General features: G+C 47.9%; 1 protein-coding gene across 7 annotated transcripts in view; it reads right to left on the reverse strand.

The window, feature by feature from the left end:
* Positions 1 to 23,466, reverse strand: part of LOC110569577 (ATP-binding cassette sub-family C member 6-like) — a 56,916-nt gene that overhangs the window by 27,522 nt on the left and 5,928 nt on the right. For all 7 annotated transcript variants that reach the window (XR_010344333.1, XR_010344334.1, XR_010344331.1 and 4 more), the window contains exons 2-5: positions 20,420 to 20,510; positions 14,720 to 14,923; positions 3,911 to 4,012; positions 1,781 to 1,951 (exon numbers count right to left, since the gene is read on the reverse strand). Coding sequence is in view for 1 of the 7 variants with exons in the window: in XM_064381742.1 (XP_064237812.1) it covers positions 1,781 to 1,811 (31 nt within the window). In the remaining 6 variants the exon portion in view is untranslated. The remainder of the gene's footprint in view (positions 1 to 1,780; positions 1,952 to 3,910; positions 4,013 to 14,719; positions 14,924 to 20,419; positions 20,511 to 23,466) is intronic.

Genomic DNA, 23,466 nt, shown 5'->3' on the forward strand with positions numbered 1-23,466 from the left:
GAGTCAGAGTCTGTCTCAAAACACACACACACACACACACACACACACACACACACAGTGTTATTTTTTATTTTGTAGGGACGAGGTCTCACCATGTTGCCCAGGATGGTCTCGAACTCCTGAGCTCAAGTGATCCACCTGCCTCGGTCTCCCAAAAGTGCTGGCATTACAGACATGAGTCACCGCACCCGTCCAAAAAAAAGTGCTATTACTGAGCACTTACAGTGCAACTAATGCAAGTTGCTCTGCTCAGCACTTGAGACCCATGATCTCATCTGAGTCTCACAGCAGCCCTTAGAGGCAGTGACTATCATTATACACGGAGGCAAAGGCGCCTCAGGGTTAAGGAAAAGGTGAGGCCTCACAGAATAACATGTAGACCCCACTTATGTTAAAAGAAAGAAACAAGGAAACAAATGTGTGGGGGTCTGTGGGAATCCCACAGAACAGGAAAGTTCTGGAGGAAATACACCTAAATGCTAATGGGGCCTCTCGGTGGAAAGAAGAGGAATGGGGTGAACAGGAACCAACTTTCATTCTCCCCCATAAAGTTCTTGTGCTAATTTTTTTTTTTTTTTTTTTGAGATGGAGTCTCGCTCTGTTGCCCAGGCTGGAGTACAGTGATGTGATCTCAGCTCACTGTAACTTCCGCCTTCCAGGTTCCATCGATCCGCCCACCTCAGCCTCGTGGGTAGCTGGGATTATTGGTGTACACACCACACCCGGCTAATTTTTGTATTTTAGTAGAGATGGGGTTCACCATGTTGGCCAGGCTGGTCTCGAACTCCTGGCCTCAAGTGACCTACTCACCTTGGCCTCTCAAAGTGATGGGATTACAGGCATGGGCCACCGTGCCCAACTGTGTATTGATTTTGTTTAAAACAAGCATATCTCTATTTTGTAATTTATGTACATAATTGAAGGGGAGATGCTATGAGAGCACAGTGAGGGGAATGGAGAGAAGCACGTGGAACTTTCTATCTACATATAAAAACACATGTATATACAGACAGAACAGTGGTAGTAAGGGCAATTACCTTCTCTTGTGATTGTCAAATACACTCCTTCTAAAAATACAAAAGTAAGTCAAAAGTAAAATGCTTTTAAAAGCTGAATTATTGCCAGGCGTGGTGGCTCACGCCTGTGATTCCAGCACTGCGAGAGGCCAAGGTGGGCAGATCACAAGGTCAGGAGTTCAAGATGAGCCTGGCCAACACTGTGAAACCCCATCTCTACTAAAAATAGAAAATTGAGCTGGGTGAGGTGGCGCATACCTGTAGTCCCAACTATTCAGGAGGCTGAGAATCGCTTGAACCCAGGAGGTGGAGATTGCAGTGAGCTAAGATTGCGCCACTGCACTCCTGCCTGGTGACAGAGCAAGACTCGGTCTCAAAAAAAAAGAAAACAAACAATTCAATCAAACTGCACGGTTTAACTGGGTGAATTGCATGGCATGTGAAATTCAAACGTTAATAAGGCTATTATAAAAACTAATAAATTAGCTGCGTGGGCTGGTGAGTACCTGTAATTCCAGCCTTCAGCCTGGGTAAAAAAACAACAAAATTCCGTCTCAAAACAAAATCAAAAAACTAATGAAATACCTGTAAATGAATTCAATGTCAAGTTGGAAGCTGCCGGTGTAATGCACCCTTGCTTCCTCAGGGGGGCACTCACGCCATTCTTACAATGCTCACCAGTACCATGGGACCTGGTTCACCCAGAATGTTAAAGGAGTGGGCAGAGGTCACCTCTGTGAATTCCTGGGGAGGACAGAACTTACCAGAGGCCTTGGTCTCACTCCCAAGAGGCATTTCCTCAGGAGGCAGCGTAGTATGACTCCCATGACACTGGAGAGGGTCTCCGAGGAGGCGCAGGCTCAAAGCCTAGGTCTGCCATTTACCAGCCATGTGATCTTGGACAAGTAATTTCACTTTTCTGTCCATTTCCTCACCTGTAAAATGGTGGTAATAACAGCATCGAAATTATCAGGCTGGGCCGAGCACAATGGCTCCTGCTTGTAATCCCAGCACTTTGGGAGGACAAGGCAGGAAGATCACTTGAGCTCAGGAGATTGAGACCAGCCTGGGCAACATGGCAAAACCCCATCTCTACTAAAAATACAAAAACCAGCTGGCTGTGGTGACGTGTGCCTGTGGTCCCAGACACTCAGGAGGCAGAGGTAGGAGAATCACTTGAACCTGGGAGGCTGTGAGTGAGATCACACTACACTCCAGCCTGGGCAAGACTGAGACCGTGTCTCAAAAATCAGTCATAGGGTGAGGTAAGAACTGACTGCATTATTCTGTGTTAAGCATTTAGGTCTGGGCCTGACATACTACAAGGCACAGTGTGTCCCTGTTATCATTACTTGTGTGTGGGGGGGGCGGTGTCACAGGCACCACTGTGACTGTTACCACTGTTGTTTCTACTCGTGCTGCTGTTCAGGGCCTGTGAAGGCAGTTATTAAGGACAGTGTGACATCAAAGTCTGGAGACATGGGTCCCAGATGTTCTACCACACCATGTGGGACCTTGAAGCCACCGTCCCTCCCCAGGCTCCCTTTTTCTCCATCTATAAAAAGAAGACTGGGGTTAAATGACTCCGGGGTTTCCCAGACTTGGTTCGGTTTCCGACTGCATCATTTGTGTAGCATGCAGGCACTGATTCTCCTGTTTTAATACACTTAACTCACTTATACCTCATTTCTCAGCTTACTTCAGAGGTAAACTTATTACAATCACAAATGGAAAAGTAGGAGTATTTTCCTCAACAGGAGTCTCCCATACAAATACATAACAGACAGGCCGGGCACGGTGGCTAACACCTGTAATCCCAGCACTTTGGGAGGCTGAGGTGGGTGGATCACCTGAGGTAAGGAGTTCAAAACCAGCCTGGCCAACCTGGTGAAACCCCATCTCTACCAAAAATACAAAACTTAGCCAGGCATGATAGCCGGTGCCTGTAATCCCAGCTAATCAGGACGCTGAGGCAGGAGAATTACTTGAATCTGGGAAGTGGAGGTTGCAGTGAGCTAAGATCGTGCCACTGCACTCCAGCCTGGATGACAGTGACATACCATTTCTGTTTTTTATTTTTATTTTTGACATGAAGTCTTGCTCTGTCGCCCAAGCTAGATTGCAGTGGCACGATCTCGGCTCACTGCAACCTCTGCCTCCTGGGTCAAGTGATTCTCCTGCCTCAGCCTCCCGAGTAGCTGGGATTAGAGCACCCGCCAGCACGCCAGGCTAATTTTTGTATTTTTAGTAGAGAAGGGGCTTCACCATCTTAGCCAGGCTTGTCTTGAACTCCTGACCTCATGATCCACCCACCTTGGCCTCCCAAAGTGCTGGGATTACAGGCGTGAGCCACCGTGCCCAGCCAAGACTCCATCTTAAAAACAAACAAACAAACAAACACCAAATACATAACAAGTAACAGAAGGTTATTTCTGATAGAAGATAGAGGCTGTCCTGTTGAAGGCTCCAAGCATGAAGGCTGCTATTTATCCATCTGTCAAAGGGAGAGCATCTCAATTGCTAAGGTGTTAAAGACCTGCTAGCACCAAATTCAGACTTTCTCTGTGATACAGTCAAAAGGTATGAAAGAGAATTAGAGCGGGAAACATCTTCACAATGTGAATACCTTCTGAATGCTCTGCCAGCATCCCACAGTCTCGTATGCGGATACCCCAGATCTTGGGGAAAGCTGGTCAACTATTTTCACCCTAGAACCAGGCTCTAAGTAAGTGCTGCCAAAAGACTGGACGAGCGTAAGATGCACTTCTACCTGACGGGGTATCCAGCTCACTCTCCTGCTCAGAGGCAGAGGGTACACAGGACAGGGCTCAGAGATGTCCTTGGGATAAAGCTACACCAAACACCCACAGGCCAGGCCAGGGGCCCTCGCCTACCTCCTCCTCAGTTTCTGAATACTCCTTGAGTCTCTCCATGGCCACAATGTTGGTTTCCATCTCAGATGACATCCGAACCAGCCAGTTCAAGTGCACGGTGACCTGCAAGTGGAAGAATCACATGGCATTTCTAGAGTGAGCAGGCGTACTCTATTTTCCCATTTTTGTTTTCTTTTTTTAATAAGATAACAGGAAACAAATTATTTTCAACAAGAATGAATTATGGGAGGCCGAGGCAGGCGATCGCCTGAGGTCAGGAGTTTGAGACCAGCCTGGCCAACATGACAGAACCCATCTCTACTAAAAATACAAAAATTAGCTGGGCGTCATGATGCACGCTTGTAATCTCAACTATTTGGGAGGCTGAGGCAAGAGAATCGCTTGAACCCAGGAGGTAGATGTTGCAGTGAGCTGAGATTGTGCTCCTGCACTCCAGCCTGGGTAACGGATTGACACTCTGTCTCCCTCCCCCCACAAAAAAGTGATGAATTATGAAACATTCAGGTAAGAATGGTATAGAAACGAGCAACCCAGGTGTAGCCATCACCCAGGCCTGCCACACTGCCATCTCCAAGGCATATACCACATCTCCACGATAACCTATGGGCCACATAAGTCATCAGAAAGGAAACTGGAAAATATTGTGAACCAGATGACAATATAAAAACACAATGTATCACCATTTGTGAGATGCAGCTAAAGCAGTGCTTAGAGGGAAATTCATAGTTTTAAAAGCATTCCCCTTGTACGGAAGTATCCTCTTGGGCCATCAAGGAATGTCTTTGATGGAGAAAATCCTGGCAACATGTCAAATTCCTCTCCGTTCTGGTTGGTCACTAGGCATTGTATCCACTCCTCAAACTCCATGCCTCTCCCTTTCCTCTCCCCCATTCCTGTTGCAGTTGGAATCCAAAGCAAAGCAGAACTGGCTCCCCCATTAACAGATGTTAATGATCCAGCCGCGAGCATCCCCTCTTCCCTGCAACGAGTAAGACGCTGAGAGGCCCAGCAAGCCAGCGCCGAGACTGTGCCTGGAGATCACTGCAAACAGGGCAGCAAACAGGACAATGCAGTTGCCCACACACTCCAGACGCACGGCCAGCCACCTGCACAAGACACGCAGGCAGGCAGACAGGCGTGGGGTCAGCTTTTCAGAGACGTGACTTCCAGCGCTTGGGGACAACAGGGAACTCTTTGCTAACTCAAGTAACTCCACAATAGTTCCAGAGAGAGGTCATCTTGGCACTGCTTTTTCAAAACACGCACAATGGCACAGGAGGGCGGAAAGGGAATGATGCCAGTAAATCTTATTAATCTAGCAAACCCATGGATTAAACCAGAGTTCTCCAGAGGCAATCTTCCCTGGAATCTGAAGCTGGCCTTTTTGAGAACCAAGTTTTCCTCACTGAAGCCTTTAAAATATACACATATAGGCCAGGTGCAGTGGCTCACATCTGTAATCCCAGCACTTTGGGAGGCTGAGGCAGGTGCATCACCTGAGGTCAGGAGTTCGAGACCAGCCTGGCCAACATGGCAAAACTCCGTCCCTACTAAAAATACAAAACTTAGCTGGGCATGGTGGCGTGTGCCTGTAATCTCAGCTACTTGGGAGGCTCAAGTGGGAGAACTGCTTGAATCTGGGAGGGTGAAGTTGCAGTGAGCCCAGACCATGGCACTGCACTCCAGACTGGGCGACAGAGTGAGACCCTGTCTCAAAACAAAACAAAAACAAAACAAAACTATATATATATATATATATACGTATGCACAATGTGCATTAACACACACACAAAAAAAGACGTCCTGGAAATTCCCAAATACTAAGACAAAAACATCAACTATAAGAGGCACCAGTGATTTAAAATAACCATCAATGTGTCTTAACTTTTGGCTAAGAACAAGTATAAAGTAACCGTCTCTTGTTACAGACAGATCTGAGCGGGGAACGGAAACACTGTTTCTGTGATTAATCATCATTGTAACACTCCAAAGCCAGACTCTCCTTCATTTCCCCCTTTAAAATAGAAACAGAAATCTTTTCTGTCGTTTTGTTTTTTGAGATGGGGTCTTGCTTTGTCATCCAGGCTGGAGTGTGGATGACATGATCACGGCTCACTGCAGCCTCAACCTTCCAGATTCAAGTGATCCTCCTGCCTCAGCCTCTTGAGTAGCTGGAACTACAGGCCCATGTCGCCACTCCTGGCTAATTTCTGGGTTTTTTGAATTTCTTTTTTTGTTTTAGACACAGAGTCTCCCTACAGTGCCCAGGTTGGTCTCGAACTCCTGGGCTCAAGTGACCCTCTTGCCTTGGCCCCCCAAAGTGCTGAGATTACAGGTGTGAGCAACTGCGCCCACCCATCTTATTTGTTTAAAGCGAGGCTTTGTATGATATAACACTAGAACTATTATTTTAATGTTCTAAAATATAAACCATTCTAGGAAGATGAGGTGTTGATCTTTTATCAATTGCAGCCCTCATGAACCATGTGACTGACACTCACTACTCTGGCAGACACAGCCATATTGTCACAAACTCCTCCCTAAAAATTCTGCAAGGGAAGTCAGTCTCTCGTTATTCACAGTTGGCCCACCCACCTGACACTATGGGGTTAGAATGTGTAAGATGGGCTAGTGGTTATGGGTCACCTCTGGGTGCTGGTACTTTTTCAGAAAAGTTTTTTCAGAAAAGGATGCAAATGGGTGAGAGGGGTGCTGTTTTAGGGATAAGTCAGACACGTCTCTAAATTCAGCAAATAATCAGCAAACTTCTGCCCATTTTGGATTGATGCTATTATCTGTGTCCATAAGATGTCAATCTCCCACCCCATCTCCTTTTTTTTTCCTTCCAGAGACAGGGTCTCACTCTGTCGCCCAGGCTGGAGTGCAGTGGTGCAATCATAGCTCACTGCAGCTTCAAATTCCTGGGCTCAAATGATCCTCCACCTCAGCCTCTGGAGAAGCTAGGACTACAGACACACAGCACCATCACAGGCTACTTTTTTTTAAGAGGGAGATGGGGGTCTTGCTATGTTGCCCAGGCTGGCCTTGAATACCTGGCCTCAAGGGATGCTCCTGCCTCAGCCCCCTAAAGTACTGGATTACAGGCATGAGCCAGGACACATGGCCCACAAGATGACAATCTCATATGATTCAGCTTAGTGATATTAGTAAATTGCTTCTGACACCCTTCACCCAGGGGTGCATGACCACCCCCAGACGGAAACAGCGTTGTGAAGATAGGTACTCAATAGCACAGTCTGCCACTGACAATCTTCAAGGCTCTCCATTCTTTCTGCAAAGGCCCGGTTTGCCTTTACACCCACCACAAGGTATGAAGAAGAGATCAAGGCAAAGGGACAAAGTGCTCATGCGCCTCCTCTGACCCCTCCTGCGGGCCCGCCATTCCCACCTGTTGGCCACAATGCTGGGGTAACAGGCCTTCTGGTTCTCATCCACCTTCAGGTCACTCTGGTGGATAAAGTGCTCCTGCTCCTCAAAGGCCCAAATGACGCTGACCCCCAGCAAGGTCTCATTGAAATGGGAATAGACAAGGGAGCGGCTGACCGACTCGAGGTGCTTCAGCTGCCGGGAGGTGGCCACGTAGAACCTCTGGAGTTGAGAATGGACGTGGAAAGCTGAGGCAGGCTCTATCATCCCTCATCCTCCCAGGGCTGTGCTGGAGAAAGTCTAGACAGAACCGATACCTCCAGGAGGCACAATGTTAGAGCCGGGCTGCTCCCACAGGGGAGTCCACTCACCTGGTGAGCCACAGGCACAGCACCGCCAACCACGAGGACAGTGACAAGAGCTCACGCCTGTGCAAAGCCTAGTGCCCCAGGCATTGTTCTAAGCATTTTTATAAACGTCAGTGCATTCAATCCTCACAACAAACCTATGAGGTGCTCATTCCTACATATGATGGGTAAACTAAGGCTCAAAGCAGCTAATCTCCTCCCCAAGGTCATTTGGCTAGCAAGGGGCAGAGCTGGGGTTTGAAACCAGGCCATCTGGCCTGCAAAGTGCTAATCTCTACCCTGCACGGCCTCTCTGAAGTCTTTAATCTCTAGTGTTTTCTGGATCCAGCAGGGTGGTTTTAGGCACAGGCTTTGAGGTCAATCAGACCTCAGTTCGAATCCTGACTCGACTAGAAATTGGCAATATAAACATGGGTAACTATTATTTCTCTAAGCCTCAGGTTCCTTATCTGTAAAATGGGAACAACAATGCTTGCTCGGCCAGGCGTGGTGGCTCACACTCGTAATACCCACACTTCGGGAGGGTGAGGCGGGAGATCACTTGAGGCTGGGAGTTTGAGACCAGCCCAGGCACATGGCAAGACATCATCTCTACAGGAATAGAAAATTATTTAAAAAAACAAAAAACAAGGCTTGCTTCACAGGGTAATCGTGAGGATGACAGGTAGCAATCAGACAGTCATACGTCTGATGTAAATTTGCACATACACATTATTTCACAAATGACACAGACATACACGATGTCACTAAGCATAGTGCCTGGTAATACCAGAAACGGCTGTTTCTGTAGATAAGAAATGAGTATTAGCAATTTCATATAGTTTGACCGAACAGAAAGCACTCAGTTCAATGGTGACTACTGTTATCATTAAGTGACAGAATTCTGCCTGTTGATCACATCCCCTCAGGAGGGACTGTTTATTCCACGGCCAGTTCCGGCACTCTCAGACCAGGTGAGATGCCCACGAGGACGAGGCAAACCTTGTCACCTGCCTCTCCTTCGATGGCCTCCCAGGGCTCTTAGAGGTGCCCACCATGCTTCCCCCGACTCACCTCGTCCTGTAACTCTCCCCTTCCTTTCCTGCATGCAGGCCACCTGCCTCCACCACTGTCCCTGTCCCATACGGGCCATTCCTCATCACCCAGCAGATGACAGCACAAATGTCACTTCCTGGTGGAGCCCCTCCCATCCTCCAACGTGGGCACCATCTCCGGGCTTCAGTGTCCCAGCTCCTGGGCTACAATGACACATTTCACAAGCAGCTCCACTCACCCTCGTGGACAGACACCTCATCTGCTCTGCCTGCCCCAACCCGGGCATTCAGCCAGTGCCAGGCACCGAGAGCCGCCGATAAGTCTTGTTAGATTCATAACAAAAGCCAACCACCTTCTGGAAGCTTTGAGGAGCTGTGGAACAGATGCTGGGCCGGCCGTTTGAGGACACTTGTGCTCTCCTGGTCTAGGTTTCCTCATCTATGCACAAGAAACTGGTGAGTCCGGGGTTCCTGATTCCAAAAAGTGCCTACAACTGCTTATCAACAGCAGAGCTGGGAAAACTAATGACAGGTTGCTAGAAACTCGGCCTCCCTGCGTCCAGCCCTGGGCCGGATGTACTGGGCCACTTTGGGGCAGAGTCCAGCAGAGAGCATCGACAGCAGCAGGTGGCTTTTACAAGGCCTCTGTGGTTGGCAGCTTCTTTCTGGGTGGCAGCACGGGCATTAGTTGGAACCCACAGATGGAGAGTCTTCTGGGGCCCAGAAACCCTGTAAGTGAACCCACGTACCGCACAACCACAGACCGTCTCAGAAGAGCTGTTCTGTCAGTTCCCATATTGTGGATCAGATATCATTTCTTATCCTGTTCCCACCGCCTCCCATGAAATCCCAAGCCCTCCGCACGACTGAAGGCCCAGGTGATCTGCCCCCATCTTACCCTGGACCACCCTCCTTACTCTCACCAGCTTTCTTTTTGAACAGTCCAGATGCCAATTGCTCTGAAGTGTGTAAGTGTGTTACCTGTTCAATTTCCTCCACTTGCTACTGCCTCTGAACCTTAAAGTCTGAGAAAATATTTGTTCAGGAATGATCTGTTTTGTTTTGTTTTGAGACAGAATCTTGCTCTGTCACTCAGGCTGGAGTGCAGTGGCACAATCTCGGCTCACTGCAACCTCTGCCTCCCAGATTCAAGAAATTCTCCTGCCTCAGCCTCTCTAGTAGCTGGGATTGCAGGCACCCGCCACCACACCCAGCTAATTTTTGTATTTTTATTAGACACGGGGTTTCACCATGTTGGCCAGGCTGGTCTCAAAACTCCTGACCTCAGATGATCCACCTGCCCTACCAATCTGATATTTTCTTTGAGACAGAATCTTGCTCTGTCACCCAGGCTGAAGAGCAGTGGCATAATAGCTCACTGCAGCCTCCACCTCCCCGGCCCAAGTGATCCTCCTGCCTCAGCCTCCCAAAGTGCTGGAATTACAAATGTGAGCCACTGCGCCCAGCGGAACTTCATATAAACGAAATCTCACAGTACATATTCTTTTGTGTCTGGCTTTTTCATCACTATAATATCTGTGAGATAAACCCAAATTGTCATGTGTATTAGCATTTCGTTCCTTTTCGGTACTCAGTCATAAACTGTATAATTATTTCACGATTTATTTCTCCACAGTCCTGTTATGGACATTCGAGTTGTTTCCAGTTTGGGACAATTATGAATCAAGATGCTGAGAACATCTTGAAAAGCTCTGCCTTTTCTATTTCTCTCTTTTTTTCATATACACTTAGGAATGAGACTGCCTGGTGAGAGGATAAATGTACATTTAGCCAAAAGCCATTAAAAACTTAATTATCCTACAGTCTCAACCTGTAAAAAGATGATGTTTTCATGCATCTGCCTCCCTCCCAGTCCTGCCCACACGCATCGTGCATTTCCTCTCAGTGATAATGACGGTGCACACACAACTTGGCCCTTTGCCGAAAGCATTTCCTTTGTTGTTGAAAAATAAAATCTTTGATGTGGCCACAACAGCTTCTTCTAACGCTCCCTGCTCAAAGCCACATGGCTCCATGGCGTTCCCAGGGTCCTGCTGTTGGCAGATATTTAAGTTGCCTTCAACACTGCATTTGGCCTGTTTTGTTCTTTCTGAGTCTTTAAGGATATTTTCCAGCTGGCATATGAACACGGAATTACATTTTTGGTAAATGTAAAAAAAACCACTGGCACCAATTTCAAGGAGATATAATGAGACTCTGGGAACGGGACCTACCCCCTCTGATTCCATCACTGTTTGTTCTCATCAATCACCGGGCCACAGTGTGGTGGGCCACAGGGGCCGGACGACTGAACCAAGGCCTCCTGGACGCCACCTGAATGGCTGTGCACATGGTTTGAGATATGGCGAACCTCATGGTTTCTTACTTGTTATGCATTGCAGCTGGAATGCTCTCATCTAAACAACCCATCCCTACTGGCAAATGTGCTGCAGTGCATCCTTTAGGGGTAAGTAACAGCACAGTTTTGGAACTGGACAGACAGAGGTTGCACTCTCAGCTCTCCCACTTAGCAAGACACTCCACCTGTCAATTGAAAACATCTATCCTGCGGTACCCTAAGAAACCACGTGTTCAAAGAACATATAACAGTTTCTGCAGAAGAGATGTAGCAGAGACTGATTACCTACACAATTTCTCTTTCTTTTCCAACAGAAACGTCTTTTATTTTTCAGATAGAGTCTCACTCTATCGCCCAGGCTGGAGTGCAGTGGCGTAATCTCGGCTCACTGCAACCTCCACCTCCCGGGTTTAAGCCATTCTCCTGTGTCAGCCTTCCAAGTAGCTGGGACTACAGGCACATGTCACCATACCCAGCTAATTTTTGTATTCTTAATAGAGATGGGGTTTCACCATATTAGTTAGGCTGGTCTCAAACTCCTGACCTCAGGTGATCCACCCACCTCGGCATCCCAAAGGGCTAGGATTATAGACATGAGCCACCATGCCTAGCCCCAACAGAAACTTCTTGTTGGGAAGTACAAGGTGCCCAGCTGAAACACGGCACTTCCCAGGGTCCCTTGTGAATAGAAGTGGTTCCATGCCTAAAGTCTGGGCAATTAGATGTACAGGTGTCCCTCTCACCCAAAGTCTCACTTTCCCCAGTTATATGGTTTGGCTGTGTCCCCATCCAAATCTCATCTTACACTACAGTTCCCTTAATCCCCATGTTGTCATGGGAGGGACCAGGTGGAGATAACCGAATCACAGAGGCAGTTCCCCCAACCTTTTCTCATGACAGTCAGTTAGTTCTCACGAGATCTGATGCTTTCATAAGGGGCTCCCCGGCTTCCCTGGGCTCTCGTTCTTCCTCCTGCCACCATGTAAAGAAGGAGACGTTTGCTTCTCCTTCTGCCATGGCCTCCTCAGCCATGCGGAACTGTGAGTCAATTAAACCTCTTTCCTTAATAAATTACCCAGTATCAGGTATTTCTTCATAGCAGTATAGGATCAAACTAATACACACAGTTTCAGTTATCCATGGTCAACTCTGGTCCAAAAATAGTAAAAGAAAAATTTCAGAAATAAATAATGTGTAAGTTTTAAATGGTGCACCCTTCTGAGCATTAAGGGACCCAGGTTGTGCACTCATTATGAGAATATAACTAACGCCTGATGATCTAAGGTGGAACAGTTTCATCCCAAAACCATGCCCCACCCTTTCCATGAAAGAGGTCCCTAGTGCCATAAAGGCCGGGGATCGCTGCTCTAGAACAGTGCTAAGATAATTTTCTGCAATGATGGAAATGTCTTATGCCTTCTGAGTGGCAGGGATTACAGGAGTTGCCACCATGCTTAGTGAATGTTTGTATTTGTGTTTTGTTTTTTTCGAGACAGAGTCTCGCTGTATCACCAGGCTGGACTGCAATGGCATGATCCCGGCTCACTGCAATTTCCATGTTCCAGTTTCAAGTAATTCTCCTGCCTCAGCCTCCTGAGTAGCTAGGACTACAGGCATGCACCGCGATGCCCGGCTAATTTTTTTGTATTTCTTAGTGGAGATGGGGTTTCATCATCTTGGTCAGGGTGGTCTCGATCTCTTGACCCCATGATACCCCTGCCTCAGCCTCCCAAAGTGCTAGGATTACAGGCATGAACCACCACGCCCGGTGAATGTTTGTATTTTTTGCAGAGAAAGGGTTTTGCCATGTTGCCCCGGCTGGTCTCGAACCCCTGGACTAAGCAATCCACCTGCCTTGGCCTCCCAAAGTGCTAGGATTATAGGCGTGAGCTACTGCACCCAGCCTGTATTTAATTTTCATAGTTGAAACTGAAATAGCTACCTATGTCTCGTGACTACCACACCAGACAGCAGAGCTCTAGACAGACACTGTTGCTGTGTGAGTTCAGGTAATACCACACCCTCTCTGTTCTCTACCTTTCTTCAGTTATAGTTTGTATGCCACAGTCCTTTGCCCTAATGGCAAGAAAAGGGGAAGTTAGGGATTGAGAGACTCAAGGAATCCATGTCTGCTCTGCTACAGGAGATCCTGAGACATCGGTGCTTCTCTCAACCCACAGGAGGGCAGTGTGCGTTCCAGAGCAGCAACTTCCTAGGAACAGAGAGGCTTCCATCTCAGCCTCTTTAATCAGGAAGACACCCATGAAGCAGGGGCTCCAATGACAGGCTCTGGAGCCAATGCTGCCAAAACCCATCTCCGCCACTTACCAGCTCTGGGACCTCCTACAGGTCACCGAATCTCTCAGTTTTCTCATCTGTACAGTGTAAATGATGTTGACCTCGGAGCACTGTGGCATGTAAAGTTCCCACCTTGCAATGTGCCTGGCACACAAGAAGTACTGGAATGTGTCAAGCCTATCCATTTACTGCGTATATATCATATGGAATGTACATGTGTATTTACAAACTTGGCTCACACACTGCATAGCACAGTGGTTAACAGCGTGAGCTCCTGAGTCAGACTGCCTTGTTCAATGCCAACGCCACCAGGTATTAGCTGTGTGACTTTGGGCAACTCACTCAGCCTCTCTGGGCCTCAATTTCTGTCTCTCCAAAATTGGAGAACTATTAAGTCCTACCTCACAGGACTGCTGCAAGGATATAGTAAGTTAAAGCAGTTGGAAGTGCTTAGAGCACAGCCAAGTACCAAGTAAATGCTCCACCAACACCAGCTGTTCTGATCGACCCTGCTGCATTTGAGGACTCCCACAGGACCACACAGAATGGTACAGAGCAGGGATTCTTTTTGTTGTTGTTGTTGTTTTGTTTTTTTTTTTGAGACAGGGTCTTGCTCTGTCACCCAGACTTGAACGCAGTGGTGCAATCATAGGTCAAACTATGGGCTCAAGCAATTCTCTGACCTCAGCCACCCAAGTAGCTGAGACCACAGGCGCATACCACCACGTGCACCTGAAGTCTATTTTATTTATCTATTTTTTTTACTTGTCTATTTTTTCTAGAGGCAGGGTCTCACTATGTTGTCTAGGCTGGTCTTGAACATCTGGCCTCAAGTGATCCTCTGACCTCAGCCTCCCAAAGTGCGGGATTACAGCTGTGAGCCACCATGCCTGGCCAACAGTAGGGTTTCTCAATCCTGTGACAACCAAAATCATCTCCAGATATTGTCAAACATTCCCTGGGGGACAACACTGCCCATAACTGGGAATTACTAGTCTGAATCAATTTCCACCCTCGCCCAGCAGACAAAAGCCCACAAATGAGACCTCACAAAAGCGCCGCCATCCTGACAGGGCAAACACAGTCGGGGGTTCTCCCAACTCTCAGTACTTCCAGTTGTCTCTGTTCCCAACTGTCCTCATCTGTAAAATGGGCACACTGGAGCACTCCTCCCATTTACCACCAAGAGCCTCATGAACAAAGCACTCAAACATTCACTCTACAAGTCTACTAGCTGACAGCTAGCTTTCCTCTTGGTTTGGGGTCCCGCAAAACTCTGAGGACTCTAAGGATCCAATTCTGTAATTAGACAAAGCCACCACAGGGTTCCACATTGGGCAGGGTAGGAGACAGAGGCACCCACCTTGCAAAATGCCCAGGGATCCACAGACGCTCAGCAGGACTTTCGTGTGCTCCTGGGTCCCGTGACGATGGGGTCATCAGTCCAGAGGCTGAGCCAGTAGTTGGCAGCCAGCGCAGCCACATGGTTACATGTGAAAAGGAAGAAGCTGAGAAAGGAGAAGAGGCCGATGGCCTTCATGTAGTCCCAGTACATGGAAAGCTTGACCTGGAGACCATGAGAAATAAGGTAGCTTAGCACATGCACACACCCAGCCCAGCTGCATAAGGTCAGGGCTTCACCAGCACTGCACCACCCAGCTGCCTGCCTTTGCTCCTACCTAGAACACCCTCGCCTTTAGCTATTCCACAAAGTCAGCAGTAACAAAGTCGAGGGCCAGCACCGTGGCTCACGCATGTAATCCCTTGGCACTCTGGGAGGCCGCGGCAGGTGGATCAACTGATGTCAGGAGTTCGAGACCAGCATGGCCAATATGGCAAAACCCCATCTCTACTAAAAATAGAAAAAATTAGCCAGGTTTGGTGGCGAGCGCCTGTAATCCCAGCTAATTGGGAGGCTGAGGCCCGAGAATCACTTGAACCCAGGAGGCAGATGTTGCAGCAGTGAGCCAAGACTGCCCCACTGCACTCCAGCCTGGGTGACAGAGTGAGACTCCATCTCAAAAACAAGAACAGCAAAAGCCAAACTCGAGGTCTCTGCCCTGATGCACGGAGCTTCCGGCCATGTGGTGAGACGGGCTCCCATCAAATCATCCCAGATAAATGAATCATCACAGAGAAGGGCTGTAAACGGCACACGATTCCATGTGAGTCAAAAATTGGGCATCCCAACCTAACAGCATAGAGAGGTATCGGGGAAGGTTTTTGTTGAGGAAGTGACATTAAAGAGTTAAACCAAATCTGGGTGTGATGGCTCACACCTGTAATGCCAACACTTTGGGAGGTCGAGTCGGGTGGATCACCTGAGGACAGGAGTTTGATACCAGCCTGACCAATATGGTGAAACCCCATCTCTACTAAAGTATAAAAATTAGCTGGGTGTGGTGGCAGGCGCCCGTAATCCCAGCTACTTGGGACACTGAGGCAGGAGAATCGCTTGAACCCGGAAAGCAGAGGTTGCAGTGAACTGAGACAGTGCCATTGCACTCCAGCCTGGGCGACAAAGTAAGACTCTGTCTAAAAAAAAAAAACATAAAAAAAAAATAGAGAGTATTGGTTGGGCGTGGTGGCTCAGGCCTGTAATCCCAGCACTTTGGGAGGCAGAGCCAGGTGGATCATCTAAAATCAGGAGTCCAAGACCAGCCTGGCCAACATGGTGAAACCTCTTCTCTACAAACATACAAAAATTAGTCAGGTGTAGGGGCACGTGCCTGTAGTCCCAGCTACTCAGGAGGAGGCTAAGGCACAAGAGTCACTTGAACCCAGGAAGTGAAAGCTGCAGTGAGCCAAAATTGCGCGACTGCTCTCCAGCCTGGGTGACAGTGGGAGACTCCCTCCAGGAAAAAAAAAGAAAAAGAGTTAAACCAGCTGAAAATGGAAAAAGGCTGGCAGAACCAGCACGTGCAGAAGCCTGGAGGCAGGAGGGAACACAGCGCATCTGGGGAACTGAGCGAAGGCACGGGTGGCTGGAGCTAGGAGATCACGGGGCAGCGAGGAGCGAGGCTGGAGAAACCGATCGCAGCCAGACCACACATGACATGGGAGACTCGGGTCAGGATTCCAACTTTTATGCCAAGACTGGCGGAAAAGAGAAACCACCAATGAGCTTCAAGCAATGTGTGACATGTTGCCCAGTAACCAAGGTCAAGTGTCACCTCCACGCCACAACTGGACCAGCCTCCCCAGCTCCATTCACTCTTAACACAGAATACCAACTCACCCATCTCCCCAGTGCCCAGCTCCCTCCAGGAGGCAAAGGTTGGAGTTTCCTTCCTTGGTGTATTCCCTGAGGAGCCCAGCATGGCACTAAACAAATCACATGCAAGATGGCAATCTGCTTTAGGCCAGCCCCTGCCTAAACCACCTGGCTTCCTTTCAAGAAACTCCAGGTGTCTTTACCCCTGTCTACGCTCATTGTCATTTCAAGCTTTTTATGCTGAATTTTGAGTCATAAAAATCATCTGGACTGGGCGCAGTGGCTCACCCCTATAAATCCAGCACTTTGGGAGGCCAAGGCAGGAGAATTGCTTAAGCCCAGGAGTTTGAGACCAGCATGGAAAACACAGTAAGACCCTATAGCTCTACAAAAAATAAAATTAGCTAGGCATGGTGGTCCACACCTACAGTCCCAGCTACTCAGGAGGCTGAGCTAGGATTGCTTGAACCCAGAAGCTTGAGGCTGCAGTGAGCTATGGTCACACCACTGCACTCCAGCCTGAGCAACACAGCAAGGCCCTGCACCCTAACAAAAAAACAAACAAAAATCATCTGACCCTACAGTCTAGCTGAAAGGTAACAGGTCTGATGTGTAACTGATTGTTTCTTTTTGGGTTTTCAAGTCTCCATTCTGGGAAATGAAATAGGTGGGAGAGGAGACAGGTTATAATTGAGAATGTGTTTATTTCACCAGTTGGCTTCATCATGCAGCCAAGCTGCCTGCTGTCCCTGAAATTAGCCTGCAGGGTTTGGGAACCCCTTTCTCATGAGCAGTGGAGTGTGGTGGGCTCAGGGGTCAGAAGTGACAAGTGTGTGGCCCAGCATGGTGGCTCATGCCTGTAATCCCAGTACTTTGGGAGGCCAAGGCAGGCAGATTACTTGATCCCAGGAGTTCAAGAACAGCCTGGGCAAGAGTGAAACCCCATCTCTACAAAAAATTAAAAAATGATTAGTCAAGCACACCTGTACTTCCAGCTACTCGGAAGGCAGAGGTGGGAGAATCACTTGAATCTGGGAGGTGGAGGCTGCAGTGAGCCATGACTGTGCCACTACACTCCATCCTGAATGACAGAGTCAGATCCTGTCTCAGGTAAAGGAAAAAAAAGAAAAGAAAAGAAAAAAAGAAAGAAAGAAAGAATAGAGGAGAGAAAGAAACGATGAGCATGTTGTGCCTGGCTCCACTCTTGGTCCAACTTTGATAAGTTATAAGCCCTCTGGCTTTGCTGTTCCTTGAATGTAAAACTGAAGTTAAATGAGGATTAAATGGACCCGGCATCTCTGCCCCTTCCTTCCCGTGTCCTGTGATTTGGGGTAATTTCTCTGGCTTCCTGGAAGGTCAGTAAGGGTAAAGCGAGAGAGGATACCACAGTCACCTCTGCCCTGGCCACAGTCCTGACTGTGATGACAAGTTAAGGAAGAAACCAGGAACAGACACAGTCCTGGGAAGCTCTGGACACATCCGGGCAGATCTAAGAGAAAGCGTCCCAGCCTCACTCCCCCGCTACCACTTTTCATGGGGTTTTTTGTTTATCTGTATGCTTATTTTTTACCTACGTTAAAAATTCCATTCCCTATTTTTTAAAAAACATAATCACATTTATTTTTAAAAATAAACTTTGGATCACTACCATAAATGGAGAATTATTAACACTTGCCCAAAATAGATGATCTTTTAAAAAAATAAATAAATAAAACAGGAGCCCGAAACCCGCTTTCCTTGTTACAAAGAGAGGCTAGCGGCTGTTAGATACTGAAAACAGGCTAGGACCCAACTGAGACTTTCTCAGGGACATAATCATAAGGACAAAATGAGAAATGAAAAACAGGCCAGGTGCAATGGCTCATACCTGTAATCCCAGCATTTTGGGAGGCCGAGGAGGGAAGATGAGCCTAGGAGTTCAAGACCAGCCTGGCCAACATGGTGAAACCCTGTCTCTACTAAAAATACAAAACTTATGCAGGCATGGTGGCAGGCACCTGTAGTCCCAACTACTAGGGAGGTTGAGGCAGCAGAATTGCTTGAATCCAGGAGGCAGAAATTGCAGTGAGCTGTGATTGTGTCACTGCACTCCAGCCTGTGACAGAGTGAGAGCCTGCCTCAAAAGAAAAAAATAAAGGACTTTCTAGGCCAGGCACGGTGGCTCACGCCTGTAATCCTAGCACTTTGGGAGGCCGAGGTGGGTGGATCATCTGAGGTCAGGAGTTCAAGACCAGCCTGGCCATCATGGTGAAAACCCATCTTTAAAAAAATGTTTAAAAAGGAAAAAAAAAAAGGACTTTCTGTACATCAGTGGTATTATCTTTATGCAGACCCCAGAGAACATCACAGACTGCATTGCCCAGTTTTGTGTTCAGTGGCTGAGCTGGCACCACTGCACACTGAACTCAGCCTGCGCAACAGAGGAAGGCTCCATCTCAAAAAAAAAAAAAAAAAAAAAAAATGAAAGAAAGAAATTATGGAGGCCATGCAAAACACAGATGTGGCTCTTTGCCATGGAACTTTCTATGCCTTCCTCTACCTATGTATCTCCTGAACAAGATTACAAGCTACCTGAGGTCAAGAGCCCCGTGTGATTCACTGTACCCCCAAAACTGTGTCCCCTGAAAACACTTCCTAAAGGCCAAATTAACCTCCAGTACCTCCCCTCTTTGATCTAGGGCCTGGGGGTGGGTAACCTTTCCTTGCCCATGAGATCTGTGCAAAGGTGTTTGGTTAAGGTCAAGTAAGGTAGAAGTGGCCCTCAAATCCGAAAGCAAATGTGGGTTTTCAGAAAGCGGCAGAGGGAAGAATCAGAACCAACTCTGAATGAAATGTAGAATTCAAGTGGGGAGCTGGGGCTTTCTGCTTCATGACCTAGGGCTCACAAACCCACGCTAGCACCTCAGACGAAAATCTTACATCCTTCTGCGCTCATGCACTGTCTGGAATCTCCCACTAGAATGCAGGCTGTGTAAGCTTAGATAACACTGGCAAAAGCGACATATACTAAGGCACAGTGCTAGGCCACATCGTCTTTGCCCTCTTCTGACCCCTAGAGCAACTGCAGGTCCACAATCCTTTCTCAAATCCCAGAGGTCCAGTATGTTTAGGCTCTGAATTTGTCAATGTTTTTTGTTGTTCTGTGCTGTTTTTTTCTTTTTGTTTTTTGAGACGGAGTCTCACTCTGTTGTCCAGACTGGAGTGCCATGGCGCAATCTTGGCTCATTGCAACCTCTGCCTCCTGGGTTCAAATGATTCTCGTGCCTCAGCCTTCTGAGTAGCTAGAATTTACAGGCACCTGCCACCATGCCTGGCTAATTTTTGTATCTTTAGTAAGGACAGGGTTTCACCATGTTGGCCAGACTGGTCTTGAACTCCTGTCCTCAGGTGATCTACCCACCTCAGCCTCTGAAAGTGCTGGGATTACAGGTGTGAGCCACCATGCCCAGTCTACTTAGCCAGTTTTTAAAAGCTAGCATGGTTAATATACTGCATATGCTATGAATCCCCAGGGATCTAAGGAAGCCCTCTATAATCAAACACAAGGATACTCCCTTTTTTGTAGAGATGGGGTCTTGCTATGTTGCCAATGGTGGTGTCAAACTCCTCACCTCAAGTGATCCTCCTGCCACGACCTCCCAAAGTGCTGAGATTACAAGCATGAGCCACTATATCTGGCTTTGAGATAGTTTTATATCGAATGCTGCTTCACAAAGCTTGAAACTTCCAGGCCCCCCCCAAGTGTCCTGAGCAAAGACCCACACCATGTAGGGAACTGGAGTGTCAGAAGCATGGGCAGATGGTGAAATTATGAGGCCTGCATGAGTCACGCCACCTCCCCCCACTTACCTCTGTAGTTGCTTCCCTGCACTGTCCATCACCAGCATGCCATTCTCCATTTGCTTTGCTTCCTTCCCTGGACCGATGATGTCCATCACCCCTGGCAGAAAACAGACAAAGGAGGGGAGGGGAGTTATATGAGCCAGATGCTAAAACCAAGGGCAAGAAAAACTGGCCACTTCCGGGAGGAGATGGCAGAGCACTGCACAGCCAGGATGCTCAGAAAGTAGACCTGCTCTGCAGAGGCCATCAACAGGCTGTCTGGTTGAGGGGCAGGTGGTATCTGGAGTTCAGTCCCTTGGGGCAGGAACGGTGCTTTGCAGCTGTGCAGAGTTCCATCCACTGAGGGCACTGGGCCTGAACCAGCATCCTGTACCAGCAGCAATGGGTAAAACTCACCTCAGATAACAGTATCTCTGCTGTGTTAAGCTCACTCCCCAGGACCAAGATGCAAGGAACTGCAGGAGGGAAAGGGCATAGCCCCCTTGTTCCCAAGCAACGCAAGAAGAGGTGATATTCAAAATAGATAACCAGTTTGACAAGGGCATCAGCCAATAGACAGAGGCCCAGGGACCCCTGTAGTGCCAAGAATTAACCCTTTAGTGCCCAGATCACAGAGAGCTCCCAAGAGTTCATTGTAAAAGGTACCTGGGGCACAGTAATAAGGAAGTATTTCAACATTTGAACAACTGAGGAACCAAGTTCTGCCAACAACCAGGTAAGCTTCGAAGTGGGCCCTTCCCCAGTTGAGTCTTCAGATGAGACCCCAGCCCGGGCAGATGCCTTAGCTACAGACTTAGGAAAGGACCCTGATAAGGACACCAAGGGACAGGACAGCTGGGTATCTGGCCAGATCCCAGGAAGAGTCCACCCAGCATCAATAATAATCACCAGAACATAAACAATGACAGCCAACATTTATCAAGGGTACTCGGGCACTGTGCTGTGCTGAAACAGATCATATCTCTTTCCTGGCTCACAATACCTCAGTGATGATGATGAATACAGCCCCCACTCTGCACTGGCTGCCTCATTCTTTGGTGCCAGGAGAGAAAGCAGCACAATGTAAGGCAAGAAAGGGATGACCCCAGAAGAGGTGGAAGAGGACCCAGGACAGAAGATACAAAAGGGATAAATATGCAGCCTGCAGCACAGTCAGGGTAACCATGGGAACATGCTCAGGTGACACGAATAAAAGAACTCAAAAATGCAGGGTCTCCCAGAAACAACCACAGGGAGACATAGGCACACCTGGAAGGGAAGTGGGGGCTGCAGATCATTCCTGGACTCGGGGAGGCACTCTGCGCCAGGGATTCTCAGTCTTGGTTGTAAGTGAATCACAGGGGGCTTTATAAATGAGCAGGTGGCAGTCGGGCACAGTGGCTCACACCTGTAATCCCAGCACTTTTGAGGCCAAGGTGGGCAGATTACTTGAGGCCAAGAGTTCAAGTACAGCCTGGCCAACATGGCAGACTAAGGCGTTTGTGCCAGGATGGAAACCAGTGCTTTCTGCCTCCTGCATTAAGAAAGCTTTATAAGAGAAAAAATGTGAGCTGAGCTGAATGGCACGCTTGGTGCCATAGTTGATTATGGTGCTGCCACCTTATTTTGTCACCAACTGGTCACAAAGTGTGGACTGTCAGTGTCCCATGGACCACATGTCAAGTGTGTTTAGACCACAGTTATGGTATGTTCTAAACACACTCTAAAATTTACTTATTTTGGGCTGGGTGTGGTGTCTCATGCCTGTAATCCAAGCACTGTGGAAGTCCGAGGCAGGTGGATCACTTGAGGCCAGGAGCTTGAGACCAGTTTGCCCAACCTGGCAAAACCTGTCTTTGCTATTTAAAAATAAAAATAAAATTAAAAATTGCTGGGCAGGGTGGTGCATGCCAATAATCCCAGCTACTCAGGAGGCTGAGACATAAAAATCCTTTGAACCTGGGAGGCAGAAGTTGCAGTGAGTCAAAATTGAGCCACTGCACTCTAGCCTGGGCAACAGAGCAAGACCTTGTCTCGAATAAAATAAGAAGTTTTAAAAATGTACTTATTTTATTGCCTTTCTATCCCCACTAGAATGTCAGCTCCAAGTGGACTGCTGTATCCTCATACCTAAAACAATGCACAGCAGGTGCTGAATACTTGTCATCCACTGTTAAAAAAAGAAGAAAGAAAAGAAAAAACAAATCATACAGAAAGATATAAAATGAAAAGTATATTGTCTTCTCTTCCATCAGTTCCTCTCCTCCAAAGTGACAGTTTTGTGTATGCTTTTAGAATAAAATGTACAGGCATATAGGTATTTTAAAAATATTTTGACAGATTTAAATGGGATCATACCGTACATAGAATTCTCGTTGTGTAGTTAATAGTATATCATCTGGGTTCATTCTGATCTGCTTTTTTTTTTTGGATTTTGTTTTGAAATGGAGTCACGCTCTGTCCCCCAGGCTGGAGTACAGTAGTGTGATCATAGCTCACTACAGCATCGAACTCCTGGGCTCAAGCAATTTTCCTGCTTTAGCTTCCCAAGCAGCTGGGAATGCAGGTGCACTGCTGCCATGCCTGGCTTGCTTCATTTGTGTTCATGATGCATGCTTGTCTGGTGTGTGGATGTGCCCTGCTGGAATTACCTTTCTCCCATTCCTTGCAAAAACAGGTTGTTCTCTGTTTCTTACTATTATGATCCATGTTCTGGTGCCTGTCCTGGGGAACAGTGACAGGTCAATCCCTGCCTAGCTGGCTTTGAAAAGTTTAAAGGCAACAGTGCAGGTGGGGCACAGTGGTTTACACCTGTATCCCAGCACTCTGGAAGGCAGAGGCAGGGGCGGATCACCTGAGGTCAGGAGTTGGAGACCAGCCTGACCAACAGGATGAAACCCCACCTCTTCTAAAAACACAAAATTAGCCAGGTGTGGTGCCTCGTGTCTGTAATCCCAGCTACTGTGGAGGCTGCTGAGCAAGAGAATTGCTAGAACCCAGGAGGCAGAGGTTGCAGTGAGTCTAGATCATGCCATTGCACTGCAGCCTGGGCAAGAAGAGCGAAACTCCATCTC

The sequence above is a fragment of the Aotus nancymaae genome, unplaced genomic scaffold (assembly GCF_030222135.1).
Source record: "Aotus nancymaae isolate 86718 unplaced genomic scaffold, 86718_ANA_hifiasm-v0.15.2.pri h1tg000028l, whole genome shotgun sequence".
NCBI classification, from domain to species: Eukaryota; Metazoa; Chordata; class Mammalia; order Primates; family Aotidae; genus Aotus; species Aotus nancymaae.